This window comes from Vipera ursinii (assembly GCF_947247035.1).
Source record: "Vipera ursinii genome assembly, chromosome: Z".
Taxonomy (NCBI): domain Eukaryota; kingdom Metazoa; phylum Chordata; class Lepidosauria; order Squamata; family Viperidae; genus Vipera; species Vipera ursinii.
In genome coordinates this window covers 126,558,340-126,578,946 of record NC_139517.1, presented here as the reverse complement: position 1 = coordinate 126,578,946, position 20,607 = coordinate 126,558,340, and the positions used below count along the sequence as shown (strand labels likewise).

The window sequence follows — 20,607 nt, the reverse complement described above, 5'->3', positions numbered from 1 at the left end:
AAATGGCTAGGTGACTTTGGGACAATCACCAGGAGACTGCGAGTTCTAGTCTACTTCAAAAAAACCCGTACCTTGCACAGATAACGTGGCAGTTGTGGTTTGGTCTCCAATGCTACATGAATACTCGCCGCTGTCTTGGAGTTGCAGGTTATGAATGAGTAACTCATGGATGCCCCCATCCTGTTGTATGTCATATTTGGGGCTAGCATGAATTCTTACAGTGCCTTTGTGCCATTCCACGGGGGCTTTAGTGACTGTGACCTCACAGTGTAATCTGGCTGTGCTTCCCTCATCTGCTTTCTCATCCTTCAGCCGTTCAGTAAATTCAAGTTTCAGGACTGCAGGGTCAAAAAGGAATGGAAGGAAGTAAAATATTTGGCCCTCCATCAAGCTCAGAGAGCACCAGAACCCCCACATTCCTCCCTGCAAAACCTAGCACTGATAACGTTACCTGGTTGGGTGATGGAACGTCTGCAAGAAAATTTCCAAGCTCAGAGAGCACTAAGAATCCCAGAGTCGTCCTCCTCCTCCTCCTCCTCCTCCTCCTCCTCCTCCTCCTCCTCCTCCTCCTCCTCCTCCTCCTCCACTTCCACTCTGCAAACCCCCCTCCCTTCTAGCACTCCGTGATGTTCCCTAGCTGGGTCATGAAACGTCTGCAACAAAACCGCCAAGCTCTGAAGCACCAAAGACCCCAGAATTCAACCCTGAGCTGCAAATATTGATTCATTTCAAGCACTGAAAGGTCTTTGATCTGATTTCCATTTATGTAGCGCACATGGCAGAAAACTGAATAATTATTTTTCATTAAATTTGATTTGATAGCTCAAATCAGCTTTGCAATTTTATTTGGAAAGTCAGCTCAACTGACTATTCAGCTGAACTGAACATTTGCACAACCCTATTGTGAGGCTAATTGTGGAACAGATTTATTTCCAATTTAATTTCAGTGACACATCTGAACAGAATTGCCCAGCAGATGGAAAAGAACAAAATTTAAATCTCTCCTTTTCTATATTTTTAGCTACATCGCAGATAGAAATCTGCTTCCTGTCTCAAGATCAGACTTTATGATATAGTACCCATATTTAGTTTTTTAAATGTTAACTAATTAAAACACAGTTTCAAACAGAATCAAATTCAAACTGAAATGTATCTTTTCATGCTCACATGTCATTCTCAGAGTCACATAAGTGAGACGAGTCATAGAGAAATTTCATAATCAAATAAAATTATTTTGCACCTTCACAACAACAAACAACATATTCAGAAGGTCTCTATGGTTTTGATAGAAAGTGAAAGTTGTTAAAATATCAATAATCAGACATAAATTTCTATGAATTTGGGGGGAGGAGACGTTTATGTTTGTAATTGCGCTGGCCCATGAATCATACTTCTATTGCATCCAAGTACAGATAGTCCTCGATTTATGACCACAGTTGAGCCCACAATTTCTGTTGCTAAGTGAGACATTTGTTAAATGAATTTTGGCCCATTTTACAACCTTTCTTACCACATTTGTTAAGTGAATCACTGCATTTGTTAGGTTAGTAGCATGGTTATAGAGTGAATCTGGCCTCCCCATTGACTTTGCTCATCAGAAAGTCACAAAAGGGGATCACATGACCCCAGAATACTGTGGCCGTCATAAATATGAACTATTTGCAAGTGTCTGAATTTTGATCACATGACTAGGTAGTTGTCAATGTGAAATAAGTGCCTTTTTCTGAATTGTTGTAACTTTGAATGGTTACTAAATGAATGGTTGTAAATCAAGGACTACCCAAAATCCCTTTTATTGCTGAAAGGGCCTCCAGAGAAAATTCCACAGATTGATTTGGAAATTTATATCACCCAATTCAAGAAAATGCAGATCAGAAATTCACCTCTTCTGCCGCTAAGCACTGTGCACTTAATTAAAAGTTGAAACGCTAAGGGAGAAACAAACCTGCATGTCAATGAAGGCTACAATAAACTATTAAAATACAAGAGGTCCATGACTTCCAACCACTCATTTAGCGACCGGTTGAAATTCCAACACGACTGAAAAAGGCCTTACAACAGGTCCTCAACGTATGACCATTGCGGCATCCCCAGGGTCACTTTGTCAAAATTTGGGTGTTTGGCAATTGGCATGTAGTTATGATGGTTGCAGTGTCCTGGGGTCACTTCATCGCCATTTGTAACCTTCCCAGCTGGCTTCCAACAAACAAAGTCAATGGGGGAAAGCCGGATTCACTTAATGACCGTACAATTCACTTAACTGCAATGTTCACTTATTGACTATGGTAAAGAGTCCTAAAAATTGGATCAAATCACTTAACAACTGCCTTGTTTGGTGACATTCTGGTCCCAATTGTGGTTGTAAGTTGAGGACTACCTGTAGGATATGAACTCCCTCAAACAGAGAGCACCAAGGATCCCACAGTCTTCCTCCTACTCTCTCTACAAATCCCTCTCCCTTCTATCACTGATAACCTTCCTTAGTTGGATCATGAAATGTTTGTAAGAAATCAACCAATCTCAGAGAGCACTATGGACCCCACTTCCTCCTTCTCCTTCTCCAAACCGTGAGATTGGGAGTTCTAGTCCCACGTTAGGTATGACTTTCGGCCAATAACCAGGTAATGGTGAGTTTAAAAAAAACCCATACCTTGCACAGATAATGTGGCAGAAGTGGTTTGGTCTCCAACGCTACATGAATATTCTCCACTGTCTTGGGGTTCCAAGTTATGAATGAGTAACTCATGGATGCCACCATCTTCTCTGATATCATATTTGGAACTAGTGTGGATTCTTGCACCATCTTTGCGCCACTCTGCTGCAGCTTTAGGGACAGTCACCTCACAGCGAAATCTGGCCATGTTCCCCTCGTCCCCTTTCTCATCCTTCAGCCACTGTGTGAATTCTGGTTTGAGGGCTGCGGGGTCAAAATAATTGCAGAGGTATTTTTTTTAAAAAAAAATACAATTCTTTCATTAAGTGGCAGTTCCCAACGATTTCTGAAAAATAGAAGCTGGGAAAAATTGGTTGTACAGGACCAATGGATACTTGATACTTAAATTTAGTAGCTGGAACAGTGAAGAGTTGTGCAGTGAGCCAGAGCACACTGAGTTGTGGTTGATTAGTTGAAGAGAGCTGGCCACTGGGTGAGGCAATCTGCACTGTGATTGGTTGCTGTGAGTGAAAAGGGGATGTTTCCTTGTTTCCCGCCTTTTTTCTTCTGTGTGCCCTTTTGTGCTCTGTAATTTTACCTCATGATGTTCCTGCTCTGTCGAGTTACCTCATGATGCTCCTCTTTGCCTGACTATCTATATATACTCTGTGTGTGTGTGTGTGTGTGTGTGTGTGTGTGTGTATTGGTGGAAAACATATTTACTTATATAAAACTAGAAGTTCCTTCCAGCCTTTCTGACTCCATTTGGACACCGGCTGTGCAATTCCCTGACAGAACCCCTTTAAAAAACGCATACCTTGCACGGATAACATGGCAGATGTGGTTTGGTCTCCAACGATGCACGAATACTCTCCGCTGTCTTCGGGTTCCAAGTTAAGAATGAGCAACTCATGGATGCCCCCATTCTGTCTGATGTCATATTTGGGACTAGCGTGAATTCTTGCACTGTCTTTACGCCACTCTGCTGGGGCTTTGGGGAGGGTCACCTCACAGCAAAATCTGGCCGTGCTGCCTTCATCTGCTTTCTCACCCTTCAGCCGCTGCATGAATTCTGGCTTGAGGGCTGCAGGGGTCAAAACGAATGGGAGAAAATTTTTTTAAAATTACATTTTTTATTAAGTGACAGTTTCCACTAATTTCTGAAAAATAGAAGCCTGGGAAAAATTGGTTTTATAGGAATGGAAACTTATATGTTCCAGGAAGTAAGAAATGATTAATGGCAAAATATTGTTCATTTCTCAAAGATGCTTTTTCAGGAGGCAACTGGACTTTCTTGTTTTCCATTGAAGACATTTTGCTTCTCATCCAAGAAGCTTCTTCAGCTCTGACTGGATGGTGGGGAATGGAAGGATTGATACTCCTACAGACAGCTGGTCATTTGTATCCTTTTAGAGGGTCCTTGGGGCCATTTGGAGGTTTAATCTGTGTCCTCAGGGTCACCCGAGTGGTGGAAATGGGTGTGGAGCCTTCTTGGAACTGGCTCCACATCCATTGGCACTACATGACCAGGGGGATGCAGGAACGGTCATAAGTATGAACAACGGTCTTAAGTCAGTTTGTTCAGTGCTGTTGTAACTTTGAATGGTCATTAAATGAGCTATCTTTGAGCTATCAGGCCTGGACTGAGGGGTTTTAATGATTTTAAATTGGGATTTTAATTCTTGGGGCCATATTTAATTTAATTTTATTTTAACTTAATTTTATACTTTATTGTTTTTAAATTTTGCCCTATAAACCGCCCTGAGTCCTTCAGGAATAGGGCGGTATACAAATTGAATTAATAAATAAATAAAATGAACTGTTATGACTCGTGGACTACCTGTACATCAAATTCACTGATTAATAAAATAGTTTCTCCCCCTCTCTCTATGTATTAACAAAATTAGGGGGAGTTCTCGACTTACGGAACATTTATTTAGCAACCATTCAAATTTACAATAGCAAATTTATGCTTATGATTATTGCATCATCCCCATGATCATATAATCAAAATTTGGGTGCTTGACAATTGGCATGTATTCACAATGGTTGCACTGTCCTAGGGTCACGTGATCACCATTTGTGAACTTCCCAATGGGCTTCTGATGAGCAGAGTCAATGGGAGAAGCCGGGTTCACTTAATGAATGCATTATTCACAGTAAAAATAGTCCTAAAAATGTGCATAAATCACTTAACAACTGCTTCATTTAGCAACAGAAAATCTAGGGCCAATTGTGGTCATAAGTCGGGGACTCTTTGTAGGGTATGAATCTTTTCAGATATTTAAATTTAGTAGCTGGAGCAGTGAAGAGTTGTGCAGCGAGCCGGAGCACACTGAGTTGTGGTTGATTAGTTGAAGAGAGCTGGCCACTGGGTGAGGCAATCTGCACTGTGATTGGTTGCTGTGAGTGAAAAGGGGATGTTTCCTTGTTTCCCGCCTTTTTTCTTCTGTGCGCTCTTTTGTGCTCTGTAATTTTACCTCATGATGTTCCTGCTGTGTCGATTTACCTCATGATGCTCCTGTTTGCCTGACTATCTATATATACTCTGTGTGTGTGTGTGTGTGTGTGTGTGTGTGTGTGTGTGTGTGTGTGTTGGTGGAAAACATATTTACTTATATAAAACTAGAAGTTCCTTCCAGCCTTTCTGACTCCATTTGGACACCATCTGTGCAATTCCCTGACAGAACCCCTTTAAAAAACGCATACCTTGCACGGATAACACGGCAGATGTGGTTTGGTCTCCAACGATGCACGAATACTCTCCGCTGTCTTCGGGTTCCAAGTTAAGAATGAGTAACTCATGTATGCCCCCATTCTGTCTGATGTCATATTTGGGACTAGTGTGAATTCTTGCACTGTCTTTACGCCACTCTGCTGGGGCTTTGGGGAGGGTCACCTCACAGCAAAATCTGGCCGTGCTGCCCTCATCTGCTTTCTCACCCTTCAGCCGCTGCGTGAATTCTGGCTTGAGGGCTGCAGGGGTCAAAATGAATGGGAGAAAATTTTTTACAAATACATTTTTTATTAAGTGACAATTCCCACCAATTTCTGAAAAATAGAAGCCTGGGAAAAATTGTTTGTACAGGACCAATGGATACTTGTATGTTCCAGGAAGTAAAATACGTTTAAGATTAAACATTGATCATTTCATAAACATTCTTGAAAAGGATAGACCTAAGATGAAAAAGGTGAAATGCATATCTATATCTATATATTTATCTGTACCTATACCTATATCTATATCTAGCTAGCTTGCTATCTAGCTATCCGTATATATGTATATAAATCGTCTTATCATTTCTGTCACATTTTATTTTTTTTCACTTGCTCTTTTGAATTTGAATTTTCATATGAAGAATATTCATATTCTTCACATAAAGAATTTCATATCTATGAATGTATATTTTTTCATCACATGAAAATTACACATATGAATGAGCAAAATGAAAAAATTTAAATGTAACAGGGACAATAGGTATGTTAGTTGTCTTATGCATGCTCCCTTATGGATCTCTTAAAATATAGGGTGGGGTCCACAGAAGTTGTTAGAATTAAAAGTGTGAAACTTAGTAACTGAGACAACACAGTAGAGTAAGATGTTTCAGACTTTAAAAAATATGTTATAAAACCTGAATTTTTTACAATCAGGTTTAAAGAAGTTTACATTAAGTTTAAAGGGGTTGTTTGCACACGTTATATTACGATTAAAACTAAAAAGTCAGTATCTCTCTCTATCCGTCTATCTATCTATCTATCTATCTATCTATCTATCTATCTATCTATCTATCTAATCTATCTATCTATCTAATTTTTCCCCTTTACTTGCACAATTAATTTAGAGTCCTCCAATGTTTTGTTTTGTAATGATCATTAGACATGAGCAAACATAATCATAGTAAAAGATGATAAAAAGTTGTGGGATCCTTGGTGCTCTCTGAGCTTGGTTGTTTTCTTGCAGACATTTCATGACCCAACTAGGTAACATCATCAGTACTACAAGCGGGGTGGTAGTGGAGGAGGAGGAGGAGGAGGAGGACTGTGGGGTCCTTGCTGCTCGCTGAGCTCTGTAGTTTTCTTGCAGATGTTTCATTATAGACACTAGACCAACAATCAAGAAGTAAACAATACCCCAATAAAGGAATTACAAACTCAAACAAGCTAACAGTAAACAATAGCCTAATCAAGGAGCCACCAAGAACGTTCCTACCAACTCTAGCAGCGCAACCCCCTTATATAATATAGAAAGAGACCAAACCTCATTCCCTTCCAGACCTGATGACCTTACCTAGCTGGATCATGAAATATCTACAAGAAAACAACCAGGCTCAGAGTACACTAAGGACCCAAAAGTTCACCTCCTCCACCTAGAAAATGGGAGGTTGGGAGTTCTAGTCCCACTTTACCTATGAAAGCTGGCTGGGTGAATTTGAGCCAATCACCAGGAGACTGGGAGTGAAAATCAGCTGGGAGACTTTGGGCCAAGCATCAGGAGACTGGGAGGTCTTGCCTTGCTTTAGCCATTAAAACCAGCTGGCTGACTTTATGCCAAGCAACGGGACACAATGAATTCTAACCCTGCTTTAGGCTTGACTGCTGGCTGGGTGACTTTGAGCCCAATACCAGGTGACAGTTCTAGTCTGATTCAAAAAATTCAAAAAATTCATACCTTGCACAGATAATGTGGCAGATGTGGTTTGGTCTCCAACGCTGCACGAATACTCTCCACTGTCTTCGGGTTCCAAGTTATGAATGAGTAAGTCACGGATGCCACCATCCTGTCTGATGTCATATTTGGGACTAGCACAGATTCTTGCACCATCTTTGCGCCACTCTGCTGCGGCTTTAGGCACGGTCACCTCACAGCGTAATCTGACTGTGCTGCCCTCCTCTGCTTTCTCATCCTTCAGCCGCTGTGTGAATTCTGGCTTGAGGGCTGTGAAGTCAAAAGGAACAGGCGTAAGTAAAACATTTGACCCTTCTTCCATTAAGTGAAATTCTGAACAATTTCATAAACATAGAAGCTTGTGAATAAAGATTCTAAAGCAGCTATCCTCAACCTTTGCAGCTCAACAGCCTGGCTGGTAGTGGGGGAGGCGACTTTCTGAATAGGCCATGGCTTAGTCTGCTGGCGGTTCATGTTCTACTGGACCAATGAACATTTGACGTCCCAAGTAAAAATTGGCAGTGACAAAACATTATTCAATAACAGAATAACAGAGATGGAAGGGACTTGGAGGCCTTCTGGTCCAATCCCCTGCTCAGGCAAGACACCCTATACCACAGGTCTGCAACCCACGGCTCCGGAGCCGCATGCGGCTCTTTCAGCCCTCTCCTGCGGCTCCCAGTCCTCTGACATGTGCAGTCCCCCCCAAAAAAAAAGTGGGACTAAAAAAGTTCAACCAATCAATTCAAATATGCAGGGTAGGTACATATCTCGCCTTGGTTCCACTCTTCATGCACGCGCATGCGCACACATTTTTTGCGGCTCCCAGTTTTTCCTTTTGTGAGGGAACCGGTTCCGAGTGGCTCTTTCACTGTTTCAGGTTGCTGACCCCTGCCCTATACCATTCCAGACAAATATTATCCAATCTCTTCTTGAAAACTTCCAGTGTTGGAGCATTCACAGCTTCTGGAGGGAAGTCCTTCCACTGGTTCTAACTGTCGGGAAATTCCTCCTTAGTTCTAGGTTGCTTCTCTCTTTGATGAGTTTCCATCCGTTGCTTCTTGTCCTGCCTTCTGGTGCTTTGGAGAATAGCTTGACTCCCTCTTCTTTGGGGCAGTCCCTCAAATATGGAAGACCACTATCATGTCACCCCTAGTCCTTCTCTTCATTAAATGAGACGTACTCAATTCCAGCAACTGTTCCTTATATGTTTTAGCCTCCAGTCCTCTGGTCATCTTTGTTGCCCTTCTCTGCACTCTTTACAGAGTCTCGACATCTTTTTTACATCGTGGTGACCAAAACCAGATGCAGTATTGTAAGTGTGGTCTTAATAAGGCATTGAAAAGCTGTGCTAATACTTCATGTGGTCTTGATTCCATCCCTCTGTCAATGCAGCCTAGGAATGCATTGGCTTTTTTTTGGCTGCTGCCACAGACTGCTGACTCCTATTCAAGTGATTGTCCACTAGGACTCCAAGATCCCTCTCTCACAGGTACTAGTATTGAACCAGGTACCACCTATTCTATACCTGTCCATTTGGTTTTTCTTGCTTAAATGTAGAATCTTACTTTTCATTTTGTTAGATAAGGTCCAGTGTCCAAATCTGTCAACATCTGTCTGTATCATGAGCCTATCTTCAGGGGTGTTGACTATTCCAGTCAGCTTGGTGTCATCTGCTAATTTGTTGAGATCCCCTTATACCCTCCCATCTAAGTCATTGATGAAGATATTGAAGAGTACTGGGCCTAAAACAGAGTCTTGGGGTGCCCTACTGCATACTTTCCTCCATGTAGACGCAGTTCCATTGAGGACTACACGTTGAGTGCGGTTGGTCAGCCAGTTACGAATCCATCTGGTGGTGATGCTGTCTATCCCATATTTTTCTAGCTTACCAAGAAGAAGATTATGGTCTACTTTATCAAATGCCTTACTAAAGTCCAAATAAATTCTATCCACAGCATTTCACTGATCCACTAATTTTATCACATAGCCAAAGAATGCAGTAACATTTTTTATGACATGCTATGTTTTTAAGAAACCCCTGTTGACTTCCAGTTATGACTTTGCTTGCTTCTAGGTGTTTGCAGATTGCTTGCTTGTTTATTTTTTCCAGGATTAATACCTGGGAAGATCCTGAAAAAAATAATCAAGCAACCAATCTGTGAACAACTAGAGACATGCAAAGTTATAACCAGAAGCCAACATCGGTTTGTCAAAAGCAGATCATGCCAGACAAATCTTATTACATTCTTTGACAAAATGACCAAAGTTTTGTCTAAGAAAATGCAGATTAAAATTTAAATCTTCCTCTGCCAATTCTGCGCACTTAATACAGGTAGTCCACGACTCATGACCACAATTGAGCCCAAAATTTCTGTTGCTAAGTGAGACATTTAAGTGAATTTTGCCCCATTTTACGACCTATCTTGTCACAGTTGTTAAGTGAGTAACACGGCTGTTAAGTGAATCAATGGCTTTCCCATTGATTTTGCTTGTCAGAAGATCTCCGTGACACTGCAATCGTCATAAATATGAGTCCATTGCTAAGCGGCTGAATTTTGATCATGTGACCCATGGGGATGCTGCATTGGTCGTAAGTGTGAATAACGGTCATTTTTCAGTGTGCAATTTTGTAACTTTGAATAGTCACTAAATGAACTGTTGTAAGTTGAGCACTACCTGTAGAGAAAAGCTAAGGGAGAAACAGATCTGTATGTCAATAAAGTCTAGAATAAACCCCTTAAAATATTCCCTTTTTAGTTTTAATAAGAGCTGCAGAATTCCTTATCTATTTATTTATTATCTTATCAATAAATTTGTGCACATTTTACCTTTAACTGTCAAAACAGCTGAGGTTTTCTGGTCTCCACAAATACAGGTGTAACGCCCAGCATCCTCAACTTCTAAACTGCGGATCACCAACTTTGCAACAGCCGCTTCCTGTCTGAATTGGTATTTGTCCCCTTTTAATTTGTTTCCTTCCTTCGTCCATTCCACGGGAGCAGCTTTGGTGAGTTCACAATGCAACGTGGCCGTTTCGTTTTCGGTGGCTGACACATCCTTCAGTTCCTGTTTGAATTGGGGAGGTAGGGCTGTAGGACATAAGAGGAGGGTATGAAAACTGTCCAGGAGTAGATGGACTTTGGACAAAGTTAGGGAAGAGGTAGGGAAGAGGAATTGGGGTGAGAGCAAAATAGGATATGTACTCTCCTTCCTCCCTTTACTGTATATTTCTTTTCCTTCCTGCTTCTCACCCTTGCTGTTGCCTTTCCTTCCTTCCTCCCTCCCAACCGCCTTTTCCTTCCTTCATTCCTTCCTTCCTGTTTGACTTCCTGCCTTCATTCTTTCCTTCCCTCCCCTCCTCCCTTCCTTTTTCCCTCCCAACCTCCCTGTCACTTTTCTTTCCTTCCTTCCTTCCTTCCTTCCTTCCTTCCTTCCTTCCTTCTTCCCTCCCTCCCTTCCTTCCTTCCTTCCTTTTCCTTCCTTCCTTCCTTCCTTCCTTCCTTTTCCTTCCTTCCTTCCTTCCTTCCTTCCTTCCTTCCTTCCTTCCTTCCTTCCTTCCTTTCCTCTTTTTACATTGTTATTCCTCTTCCTTCTTTTCATTTCTTTATATTTTCTTTCCTTCCTTCCTTTTCTTCTGTTCTACAGTACGGGATTGGATTAGAAGACATCCAAGGTCCCTTCCAACTCTCTTGTTCTAGAAGAGGGGTCCCCAACCCCCAGGCCGTGGACCAATACCAGTCTGCAACAGGGCAACCACTGGTCCACACAAACAAGCAAAGCCCCATTCGTGGGATGCAGGCAGCACACAAAATCACGCACCCTCCGGTCCGCAGAAAAACCTTTCTCCACAGAAGCGGTCCCTGGTGCCCAAAAGGTTGGGGACCTCCGGTCCGCAGAAAAACCTTTCTCCACAGAAGCGGTCCCTGGTGCTCAAAAAGGTTGGGGACCTCTGTTCTAGAATATCTCAGACTTATGTTTTTGAGCACACACAAAGATCATGGAGGACAACTCAGGAGCCTTTGGCCTTCACCATCAGCTTTAATAAACAACTGTGTCAAGAGAGAGCCATACGATGTTCAGATCTTGGAGATTTTCTCACTTCTGATTCTCCATTGGAAAATGTAAGGGTTTCCTAGAACCATATCTGAGAACCATTGTTCTAGAACTAAAGACCAATACTGGCAACACAGTGGGAAGAAGAAAGGTTTCCAGTGAAAGGGAGGCAGACTGTGAAAGACAAACCACAGATTGACATCCACAAACAAGACCAAAAAAAAAAAGAAAAACAGATTTGCCAAATACCAAACTCAAGATAGGTTGACTTACCACAGACGGCCAGAGCCCCCGTCGTTTTATGATCACCACAGACACAGGAGTATTCTCCTGCATCTCCAAGATCAAGGTTGTGGATCACACACTCTACCACAGGGCCTTCCTGCTTCAGACTGTATTTGTCATTTGCACGCAGTGTCTTGTGTTTCTTTTTCCACTCCACCGTAGCTGTTTTTGTCAGCTCGCACCGGAGAGCGACGGTTCCACCTTCTGAAGCTTCTTGGTCCTGCAGACCTTTCTTGAACCTCGCAGGGACGGCTAGAGTGGTTCAGAAGGAAGAAAGCAGGTGAATACCCAGATGTTGAAGAAAAGGATCCATTTTGGGGCCCCATGGATCATTCTCCCCCTTTCCTTTCACGTTCTGTTAGCCATAAATATCGGCAAGATCCATTAGTTTGGGCTGTCTTCTAGAAGACCTCCAAGATCCCTTCCAAATCTGTTACAGGTGGTCCTCAATTTACAACAGTTCACTTAGTGACCATTCAAAGTTACAATGGCACTGAAAAAAGTGATTTACGACCGTTTTTCAGACATAGGACGGTTGCAGCATCCCCACGGTCACGTGATCACACATTTGGCAACTGACTCGTATTTACTAACACAGTTGTTAAGTGAAGCTACTTCCCCATTGACTTTGCTTGTCAGACAGTCTCAAAAGGGGAATCCCATGACCCTTGGACGTGACAACCGTCGTAAATACGAGTCAGTTTCCCAGCATCTGAATTTTGATCACGTGACCGTGGGGATGCTGCAATGATCGCTAAGTATGAAAAATGGTTGTAAGTCACTCTTTTCAGTGCCATTGTAACTCTGAATGGTCACTAAATGAATGGTTGTAAGTCAAGGACTACTAACAATGAGGCATTACGTGCTGATGGGATACTAGAGTTCAAATATTTGCACAACCCTTGTCTTTAGCAGGTTTGAACCGGTTCTTATCGGAATTCATATTCCTCGTAGACAGCTTGCTATGTTACTTCAAAGAACTAGAAACATCAAAGACACTCCTAGTTACCAAAATTGCTGAAAGGGGCCTCCCATGAGCAACAAATTGTAAAATGGCATCAGATACAACGGTCATCTGGAACTTCTAAGCAAATTCCTTCACCATTCTCTGCCTGGAGGATCCATGGCAAATGAATGAATATTATCTGTACTTTATATATTGTGAAATATAAGGATATTTCTTAGCTGTGGGGTCCTTGGTGCTCTCTTGCAGATGTTTCATGACCAAACTAGGTAATATGATCAGTGCTAGAAGGGAGTGGGTCTAGCAAACCCCATTCCCTTCCTGAACTGATGATGTTATGTAGTTAGGTCATAAAACATTTGCAAGAAAGCCTCCGAACTTAGAGAGCATCAAGCACCCTACAGTTCTTCTCCTTCTCCTTCTCCTCCTCTCCACAAGCCCCACTCTCTACTAGCACTTATTATGTAACCTAGAAGGAATTTGCTTAGAAGTTCTCCTTCTCCCTCCCTCCCTCCCTCCCTCCCTCCTCCCTGCAAACCCAACCCTTTGAGCATTGATGACATTACCTAGTTGGGTCATGAAATGTCTGTAAGAAAGCCACCAAGCTCAGAGAGCACCAAATACTCCACAGTTCAACCCCAAGCTACGGATATTCTCTTCTATTAATCTTACTCAGCCTCCAAGCGCTGTAAAGATCTTTTGACCGCTTTCTTACATCTAAGACGACCAGAAGAAACCTAGAAGTCCTCCTCATTTTACATCTATCTGATATTACTATTGGAAACAAAACGTTTTATGTACCATTCACCCTTAAGAAAGCTGAAGTCTTCGAATCGCCAACAGTGCAACTGTAATCCCCAGTATCAGCCAGTTGCAAGTGGTAGACCACCAGTTCAGCAACCACACCTTCCAGTTTCATTTCGTATTTGTCGCTGGGCTTCAGAACCTCGCTGCTCTTCCACCACTTCACAAGGGCAGGAGTTTTGGTCAGCTCACACTGCAGAGTGGCGGTGCCATCTTCGGCAGCCTCGAGGTTCTTCAGGTCGACTTTGAAACGTGGCGGTAAGGCTGGAGAGAGTAAAGAGGACATTTGAGGTCATTCATCATCCCAGCTGGAATAAATCCTCGAGATTCCTCTTAAGGGTTATGTGTAGAATCACTTACAGGTAGTCCTCGACTTACGACCACAATGAAGGCCCAAAATTTCCATTGCTAAGCAAGACAGTTGTTAAGTGAGTTCTGCCCCATTCGGTGACCTTCCTTGCTGCAGTTGTTAAGTGAATCCCTGCAGTTGTTAAGCTAGCCACGTGGTTGCTAAGTGAATCTGGCTTCCCCACTGTTACAAGGTCGCAAAAGGCGATCACATGACCCTGAGACACAGAAACCATCATAAATATGAACCGGTTGCCAAGCAATTAAATTTTGATCATGAGATCGTTGGGATGCTGCAACAGTGTGAAAGTGTGAAAAATGGTCATCGGTCAGTTTCTTTCAGTGCCTTTATAACTTTGAATGGTCATTAAACAAATGGTTATAAGTCAAGGACTATCTGTACTCTCCTAATCCAACCATAGACATAATTTTTCCGGCTTTTCCAGTAAAATGGTGCAATTAAATGGACTAGATCAGTGTTTCTCAACCTTGGAAAATTTAATATGGGTAAACTTGAGCACCCAGAATTCCCTGGGGTGGATGCAGGGCTAGATAATCTTAACAGTCCTCTTATAACTCTAGGATCCGAACTGAAATTTAAAAGAATGGGAGCTCAGGATGTAACAGAAAGCAATAGATGGAGGAAAAAAAGAAACCCTGTGGGTTTTCGCACTGTGGACTGTTTCCAAAAGTGGTCTAAAACTCTAAAGAGGCCCCGAAGATTGTGCTTAGTGCTCTCTGGGCTTGCAGATGTTTCATGACTCATGATCAGTCCGACACTGATCACTTACCACTCATCACTAGGTAACTGACAATGTTACCTAGCTGGGTCATGAAATGTCTTCAAGAAAACCATCAAGCTCAGAGAGCACCAAGAATCCCACAATTTTCTTCCTCTTTCCTCCTCCTCCTCTCCGCAAACCCCATTCCCTTCCAGTACTGATGATATTCCCTAGATGGGTCATGAAATGTCTGCAAAAAAAAAAAACACAATCCAGCTCAGCGAGCATCAAGGACCCCACAATTCATCCCTGAGCTACAGATATTCCCGAAGAATATCACCAACACGTCCTTTTCATCAGAAAAAGAAAGAAAGAGGTGTTCTGTTCCAGCCTACGACCGGCCCTGTTTGAATGTCAGGGACAACCCCTTTTTATAGTCAACAGGTTGGAAAAACCCAACCAAATTTATTTACAAAGAAATCAAAAGTTCAAACAAGAGTTAAACAGGAATAACAGACCAGGACTCTAGCAGAAGATCTTCAAATGGTTGCCTTCAGCAACCAGCACCTCCCACACCTTCCCCTTTTATCAGCAGTCCCAAGGCGTGGCTTCTCATTGCCTTCTCCTCCTCTCACTGAGTTGCCTCATGGCCTTTCTCTGTTCTACTCTGCTGGAATGCCTCCTGCTCCTAGCATCCCTGAATAGATCCAGCTGTGAATCATCTATGTCCAATACCTCGTGCTCACACGGCTGAGTCTGATGAGGAACATGACGAGAGAGGCCAGGCTGAGAGTCCTGCAGTGCATCAGAGTCTCCCTCTGACACCAAAGTCTCTCTAAACCCCTCCTCCTCCTCCTCTTCAGAATCATCAGACTCAGCTGCTGGTATCACAGGCTGACGCTGAATCAAAACAAGAGGTGTCATATTTACCTTGCACAGTGATAGAGGCTGATGTGGTTTGATCTCCACAAATACAGGAATATTCTCCTGCATCCTCTTCAGTCACATCCTGGATTGTGAGCTCCACAACATTTTCTTTCTGTTTGATTTTGTATTTTGCACTTGGCTGGAGCATCTGTGCTTCTTTTCTCCAATCCACCACAGCAGTTTTATTTAATGCACAGCGCAGAACAGCCGTCCTTCCTTCCAAGACCTCTTGGCTTTTGAGTTCTTCTTGGAAACGCACAGGTAGAGCTGTGGAACATAACACCGACAGGGTATGGGTCGTTTTAAATTTCAGAAATTTGAGATTTGCAAAAGGGAGCTTTTGCAAGAATGCAAGATGAAAGGAAATCAAGGAAAGAAGCATCTGAAGGGTGGTGCCACCTGGGATTGTGACACAGTTTGCGTAATACATGACATGTTCCTTTCCATTTGTACAATGATGTCATGGTGTAATGGACGACATCATTGTACAAATGCATTCTGTAATTTGAAGCTGGTTGTTCTGCTGCATGCTAAAAATCAACATCCTTTTTATTGTTTTTATTGCTATTATAGTTTTAGAATGGTTTTAGTGTTTAAATTATATTATATTTTTTGAAGGGGACGTGGAAGGGGAAGGAAAGAAGAAGGCAGGAAAGCAGGAAGGGAGAGAGGGAGGGAAGGAGAGAAAGATAGAAGGAAGGAGGGGGAAGGACAAAAGAAAGGAGAGAGGGAGGAAAGAAAGGGAGAAGGAGAGAGAAGGAAAGGAGGGAGGGCGGGAAGAAAGAAGGAAAAAAGGAGGAAGGAAGGATAAAAAGGGAGGGAGAGAGGGAGGAAGGGAGGATGGCATCTATACAGATATTGAATGAATGAATGAATAGGTAGGTTGATGGATAAATAAATCATAAATAAATCAAAGATTCCTAAAGAAACATTTTCAGCTGAGATGTCACCTTCTTGTTTGAAAGATCAAAATAAATTTGAACTCCACAAATGTATACAGTAAAATACAATAGCCCTATTCTGCTTTTCTACATCATTTGGATTTCATCAAACATTTTAGATGAAAAAAAACCCCATTCTATTTCTAAAGTAATATTCCTCCAGTTTGTGGAATTCACATTTTTTCCTGTTTCACATGCTTTTCATAAAGCAGACAGGAAAGTCGTAGGCATTTTTCTCTGCACAAATAACTCAGTTGGAACTAGCACATGGGTCTAGAAATAGATATATAATTGCAAGCAACAATAGTACAAAAATAATTCAAAAATTAGAAGTTCAGGAACAAAAATAAAATACTTCCAAAATAGCATTTTAATGGGTCCAGGGGAAAAAATCTTTAAGAAGAAAGAAAATAAAAGAAGGCAGCTGATAAAAACGAATTAAAAAGAAGGAAGAAAATAAAGTTGCCTGGATACCTTTGTAAAGAATTGGATTAAAATATCTTTAAAGGATCAAATGTAGAGACACAATGCAAAATATCCTTTGGAATTGGCTCAAATTCTGGACTAAGGTCGGCAGTTTGGCAGGTCGAATCCCGAGTGCCGCGTAACAGAGTGAGCGCCTGTTACTCATCCCAGCTTCTGCCAACCTAGCAGTTCGAAAGCACGCAAAAAATGCAAGTAGAAAAATAGGGACCGCTACGGTGGGAAGGTAACAGCATTTCGTGCGCATTTGGCATCTAGTCATGCCGGCCACATGACACGGAGATGTCCTCGGACAAGCGCTGGCTCTTCGGCTTTGAAACTGAGATGAGCACCAGCCCCTAGAGTCGGAAATGACTAGCACGCATGTGCGGGGGAACCTTTACCTTTACCTTTACCTGGACTAAGATGAAAGTTTAACATGGAATTTCTAATGTTAAATTTTGCAGTGTTCAGTTTTGGAATTTTGACATGTTGGAAAGGAAAGCGTAGGGTTAAAATATTTTATCAGAAGAGCCAACTTCATGTCCTCCTTTTGGCACAAAGATCATTCTGGAAATCTCCAAATGGAGAGAAAGTGGAATATAAAACTAATCAATAAATAAAAACATGGAAATATGCATTTGTAAAATGTCAACATCCTTCTTAAAATACAGGGCCCAGAAATGGATGTTGTAAAGGTATAGTCTGCCCAACACAGACTAGGAAAAAATAATAATATCATTTTATAAGCTAACGTTAAAATGCATTTAGAACTGAAAAATCAACATATTTTTGAAAGATGCTAAGTTTAAAAAAAGAGTATATATTTCATTGCAAGAGGTGTTTTCTGATGCCTGTTTTGATTCAGAAGACATTAATATGAGAGTCAGTAAGATGTAGTGATTAAGGTGGTGGGCTAGATATCAAGAAATTCTGAATTCTAGACCCACCTTAGGCATGAAACCAAGTGGAGTGACTTTGGGCCAATCACCAGGCGATGGTGAGTTCTAGTCCCACCTTAGGCATAGAAGATGGGTTGGTGACTTTGGGCCAATTACCAGGACACTGTAAGTTCTAATCCTACCTCAGGCTTGGTGGCTTTGAGTCAATGATCAGGGGATGGTGAGTTCTATTTCTCCCTTAGGCACAAAAATCAGCAGGGTGACTTTGGGCCAATCATCAGGAGATGGTGAGTTCTAGTTCCGTCTTAGGCATGAAAGCCAACTAGGTGACTTTGAGCCAGCCCCCACCCCCTCAGCCCAGCCCACCTCACAAGCAGAAAGGAGTATTATTATGTATGCTTTCCACCTTGCATTACTTATAAAATAATAATAGTGGGATAAAAATCTAATAAATAAATAAAACTAAATATAGAATGTAAGACACAATTAAAGAAATACCTTTCAAAAATGCAGAATCACTTCTAGGCATTGTAGAATAAGAAAGAAGAAAGAAGCTAACTGAAAGAAATTGTTTTAGACAGTTGGAATATTTTGTTAAGGGACTGTGATTTTTGCCCTGAAAAAATTAATATGTCCCTGTATTGAAAATCACCAAAATTCCCTGTGGGCATGCATAAATTCGTAAAACCAAGGAATCTTAACATGTTGTGATAAATATTAGCAAAGTTTGAATATTGTTATGTGAGAGGAGAAAAGAGACCACACTTGAGTTTTGCAGAATCAAGAAGATTTTGTCCTGAGAGAAATATCTTAATGAAGATTTGCAGAAGATATTAAGAGAGGAGAAATGGTAGCATAATTTTAGTAAATTGTAAGAAAGAAAGAGATTTGTGACATATGAAAAGACAAAGGTTGTCTACTGACTTGAGCTAGCTATTTTCAAAGGCCAGCATTGTGGAAGATACTTTTAACCCGTAAAAATCTGCCTTCACAACCTAAAAGTATTGTGTAGCTAGGATTTCCAACATGGAGATGGAGTCTTCTTTTTGCAAAGTAAGTACCCATCATCAAACCAAGAACACAGAATGTGAGCAGTCTGAGGAAGTTGTTAAAAACATAAGAAGGGCCAGATGTGGTGGGACAAAATCTTGCCTAGGAATTTTGGGACTGTAGCCTCAGGTCTTCTGGAGAACATCAAGCTGGAGAACCTCACGTTGGAGAATGTCATGCTGCAGAACATAATGGGGCAAAGGTTAATTCTAAGGACCCTCTGAGGGTCTCAAGCAGAAAACTCAAACCCCGATGAGAACTGACATTGCCAAAATAGTTATAACCACATCAGCCAAGGTATGACATTCTTGTTGACTTTGGACACAAACAGGGTTACTTGACCAATTGACCAACATGGAGATGACATCACAATGCAAACCACAAAAGATGATTAATACAACAAACTATGGAACAACTGATTACCATGAATGGTCAAGACAGCTGTGGTCTTCTGATCTCCACACACACAGGAGTAATCTCCCGTGTCCATCACTTTCAGCTCTCGAATCAACAATTCAGCAACAGGGCCCTCCTGTCTCATTCTGTATTTATCGCTTGGCTGAAGAGTTTGTGATCCTTTCTTCCACTGTACTTCAGCCCCAGCTTTGGACATCTCACAATGCAGAGTAGTGGTGGCATCTTCAACAGCTTCCCGGTTCTTCAGCCCTTCTTTGAAAAGAACGGGCAGAGCTGAGAAGATGGCAACAAGGACAGAGTTGAAAAGTAAGCATGGAGGAACAAAGAGATGGAAACCACAGGACATTGACCGCATCATATAAGCATGGAAGTCCTACCACTCAAACAGAGCAAAACAAGAACTTGTGGACTGGGAGAATAACAATATGATACACATTTTTATAGAATTATTGTCCAGTAGGATGCCACTCAGGGTCATGCTGGAAAGACAAATACTGGTATGATGTTTAAAGCATATGGACATTTCTGAGGCACCTACATTCCAGGTTTCCCCAAGAAAGAATCTGTCCTTGATTCCTTGAGGAATATATACACACACACACATGCACACAGAAGAATCTTAGATGTTTGGACACCTTCAGAAATAAGAAAAGTGACTTTTTTAATAAAAAGATTAAAATTCGATTGAGGGACTAAACTTTGCTGATATCTATTCAAACCTTGTGATTCTAAGATAGTTCATGAAAGATTGTCAACATATATAGTCTGGCACAAAGATCAGGATTTCAGGAGAAACTAAAAGGCTGAGAAAGACCAGGAGATGAAGGGAACCAATAGAAGAAATATATATGTGGAGAGAGAAAGGTTTACCCTTGACTTCTAAAGTTGCTGTGGTTTGCTGTTCTCCAGATACACAAGCATAAATTCCAGAATCAGTTACTTCCAAGTTCTGGATGACCAGTTCAGCATTTTTTCCTTCATGTTTCATTTTATACTTGCTTCCTGGCTTAAGGATCTTGTGTCCTTTCTTCCACTCTATCGGGGCAGATATTTTGTTCAGCTCACATTGGAAAGTGGCAACTTTGCCTTCTGGAGCTTCTTCATCCTTCAAAGATTTGGTGAAGAGGACCGGCAAGGCTGAAGAATGGAGAATGATAGGACAGAAGTCCATCAGGGTTAGCTGGGAGCACAAACAACTTGTCAGGACCCACCCCAATCCACGTCTTAGGAAAACAAAAACTCTTGGAGTCAGTTCTAGTCCAAAAGGAATTTTTACTAGGACATGTTTGGTTGTGGGAATACAAGACAGGACCTGGTATTGTTTTACAGATTGAAACTTTATAAAGAGTTCCCGGTTCAACCCCCCCTTCCCTCAACCCCATTTGGTCAGCCCCCATCCTTCTACTTCGT

General features: G+C 41.7%; 1 protein-coding gene across 9 annotated transcripts in view; it reads right to left on the bottom strand.

The window, feature by feature from the left end:
* The window catches only part of OBSCN (obscurin, cytoskeletal calmodulin and titin-interacting RhoGEF), a 236,520-nt gene that overhangs the window by 129,851 nt on the left and 86,062 nt on the right, over positions 1-20,607 (bottom strand). For all 9 annotated transcript variants that reach the window (XR_014494163.1, XM_083376954.1, XM_083376957.1 and 6 more), the window contains 9 exons: positions 15,429-15,692; positions 13,426-13,692; positions 11,649-11,912; positions 10,151-10,411; positions 7,323-7,589; positions 5,363-5,629; positions 3,471-3,737; positions 2,651-2,917; positions 72-338 (listed from right to left, as the gene is read on the bottom strand). Coding sequence is in view for 8 of the 9 variants with exons in the window: in XM_083376954.1 (XP_083233080.1) it covers positions 72-338; positions 2,651-2,917; positions 3,471-3,737; positions 5,363-5,629; positions 7,323-7,589; positions 10,151-10,411; positions 11,649-11,912; positions 13,426-13,692; positions 15,429-15,692 (2,391 nt within the window). In the remaining variant the exon portion in view is untranslated. The remainder of the gene's footprint in view (positions 1-71; positions 339-2,650; positions 2,918-3,470; positions 3,738-5,362; positions 5,630-7,322; positions 7,590-10,150; positions 10,412-11,648; positions 11,913-13,425; positions 13,693-15,428; positions 15,693-20,607) is intronic.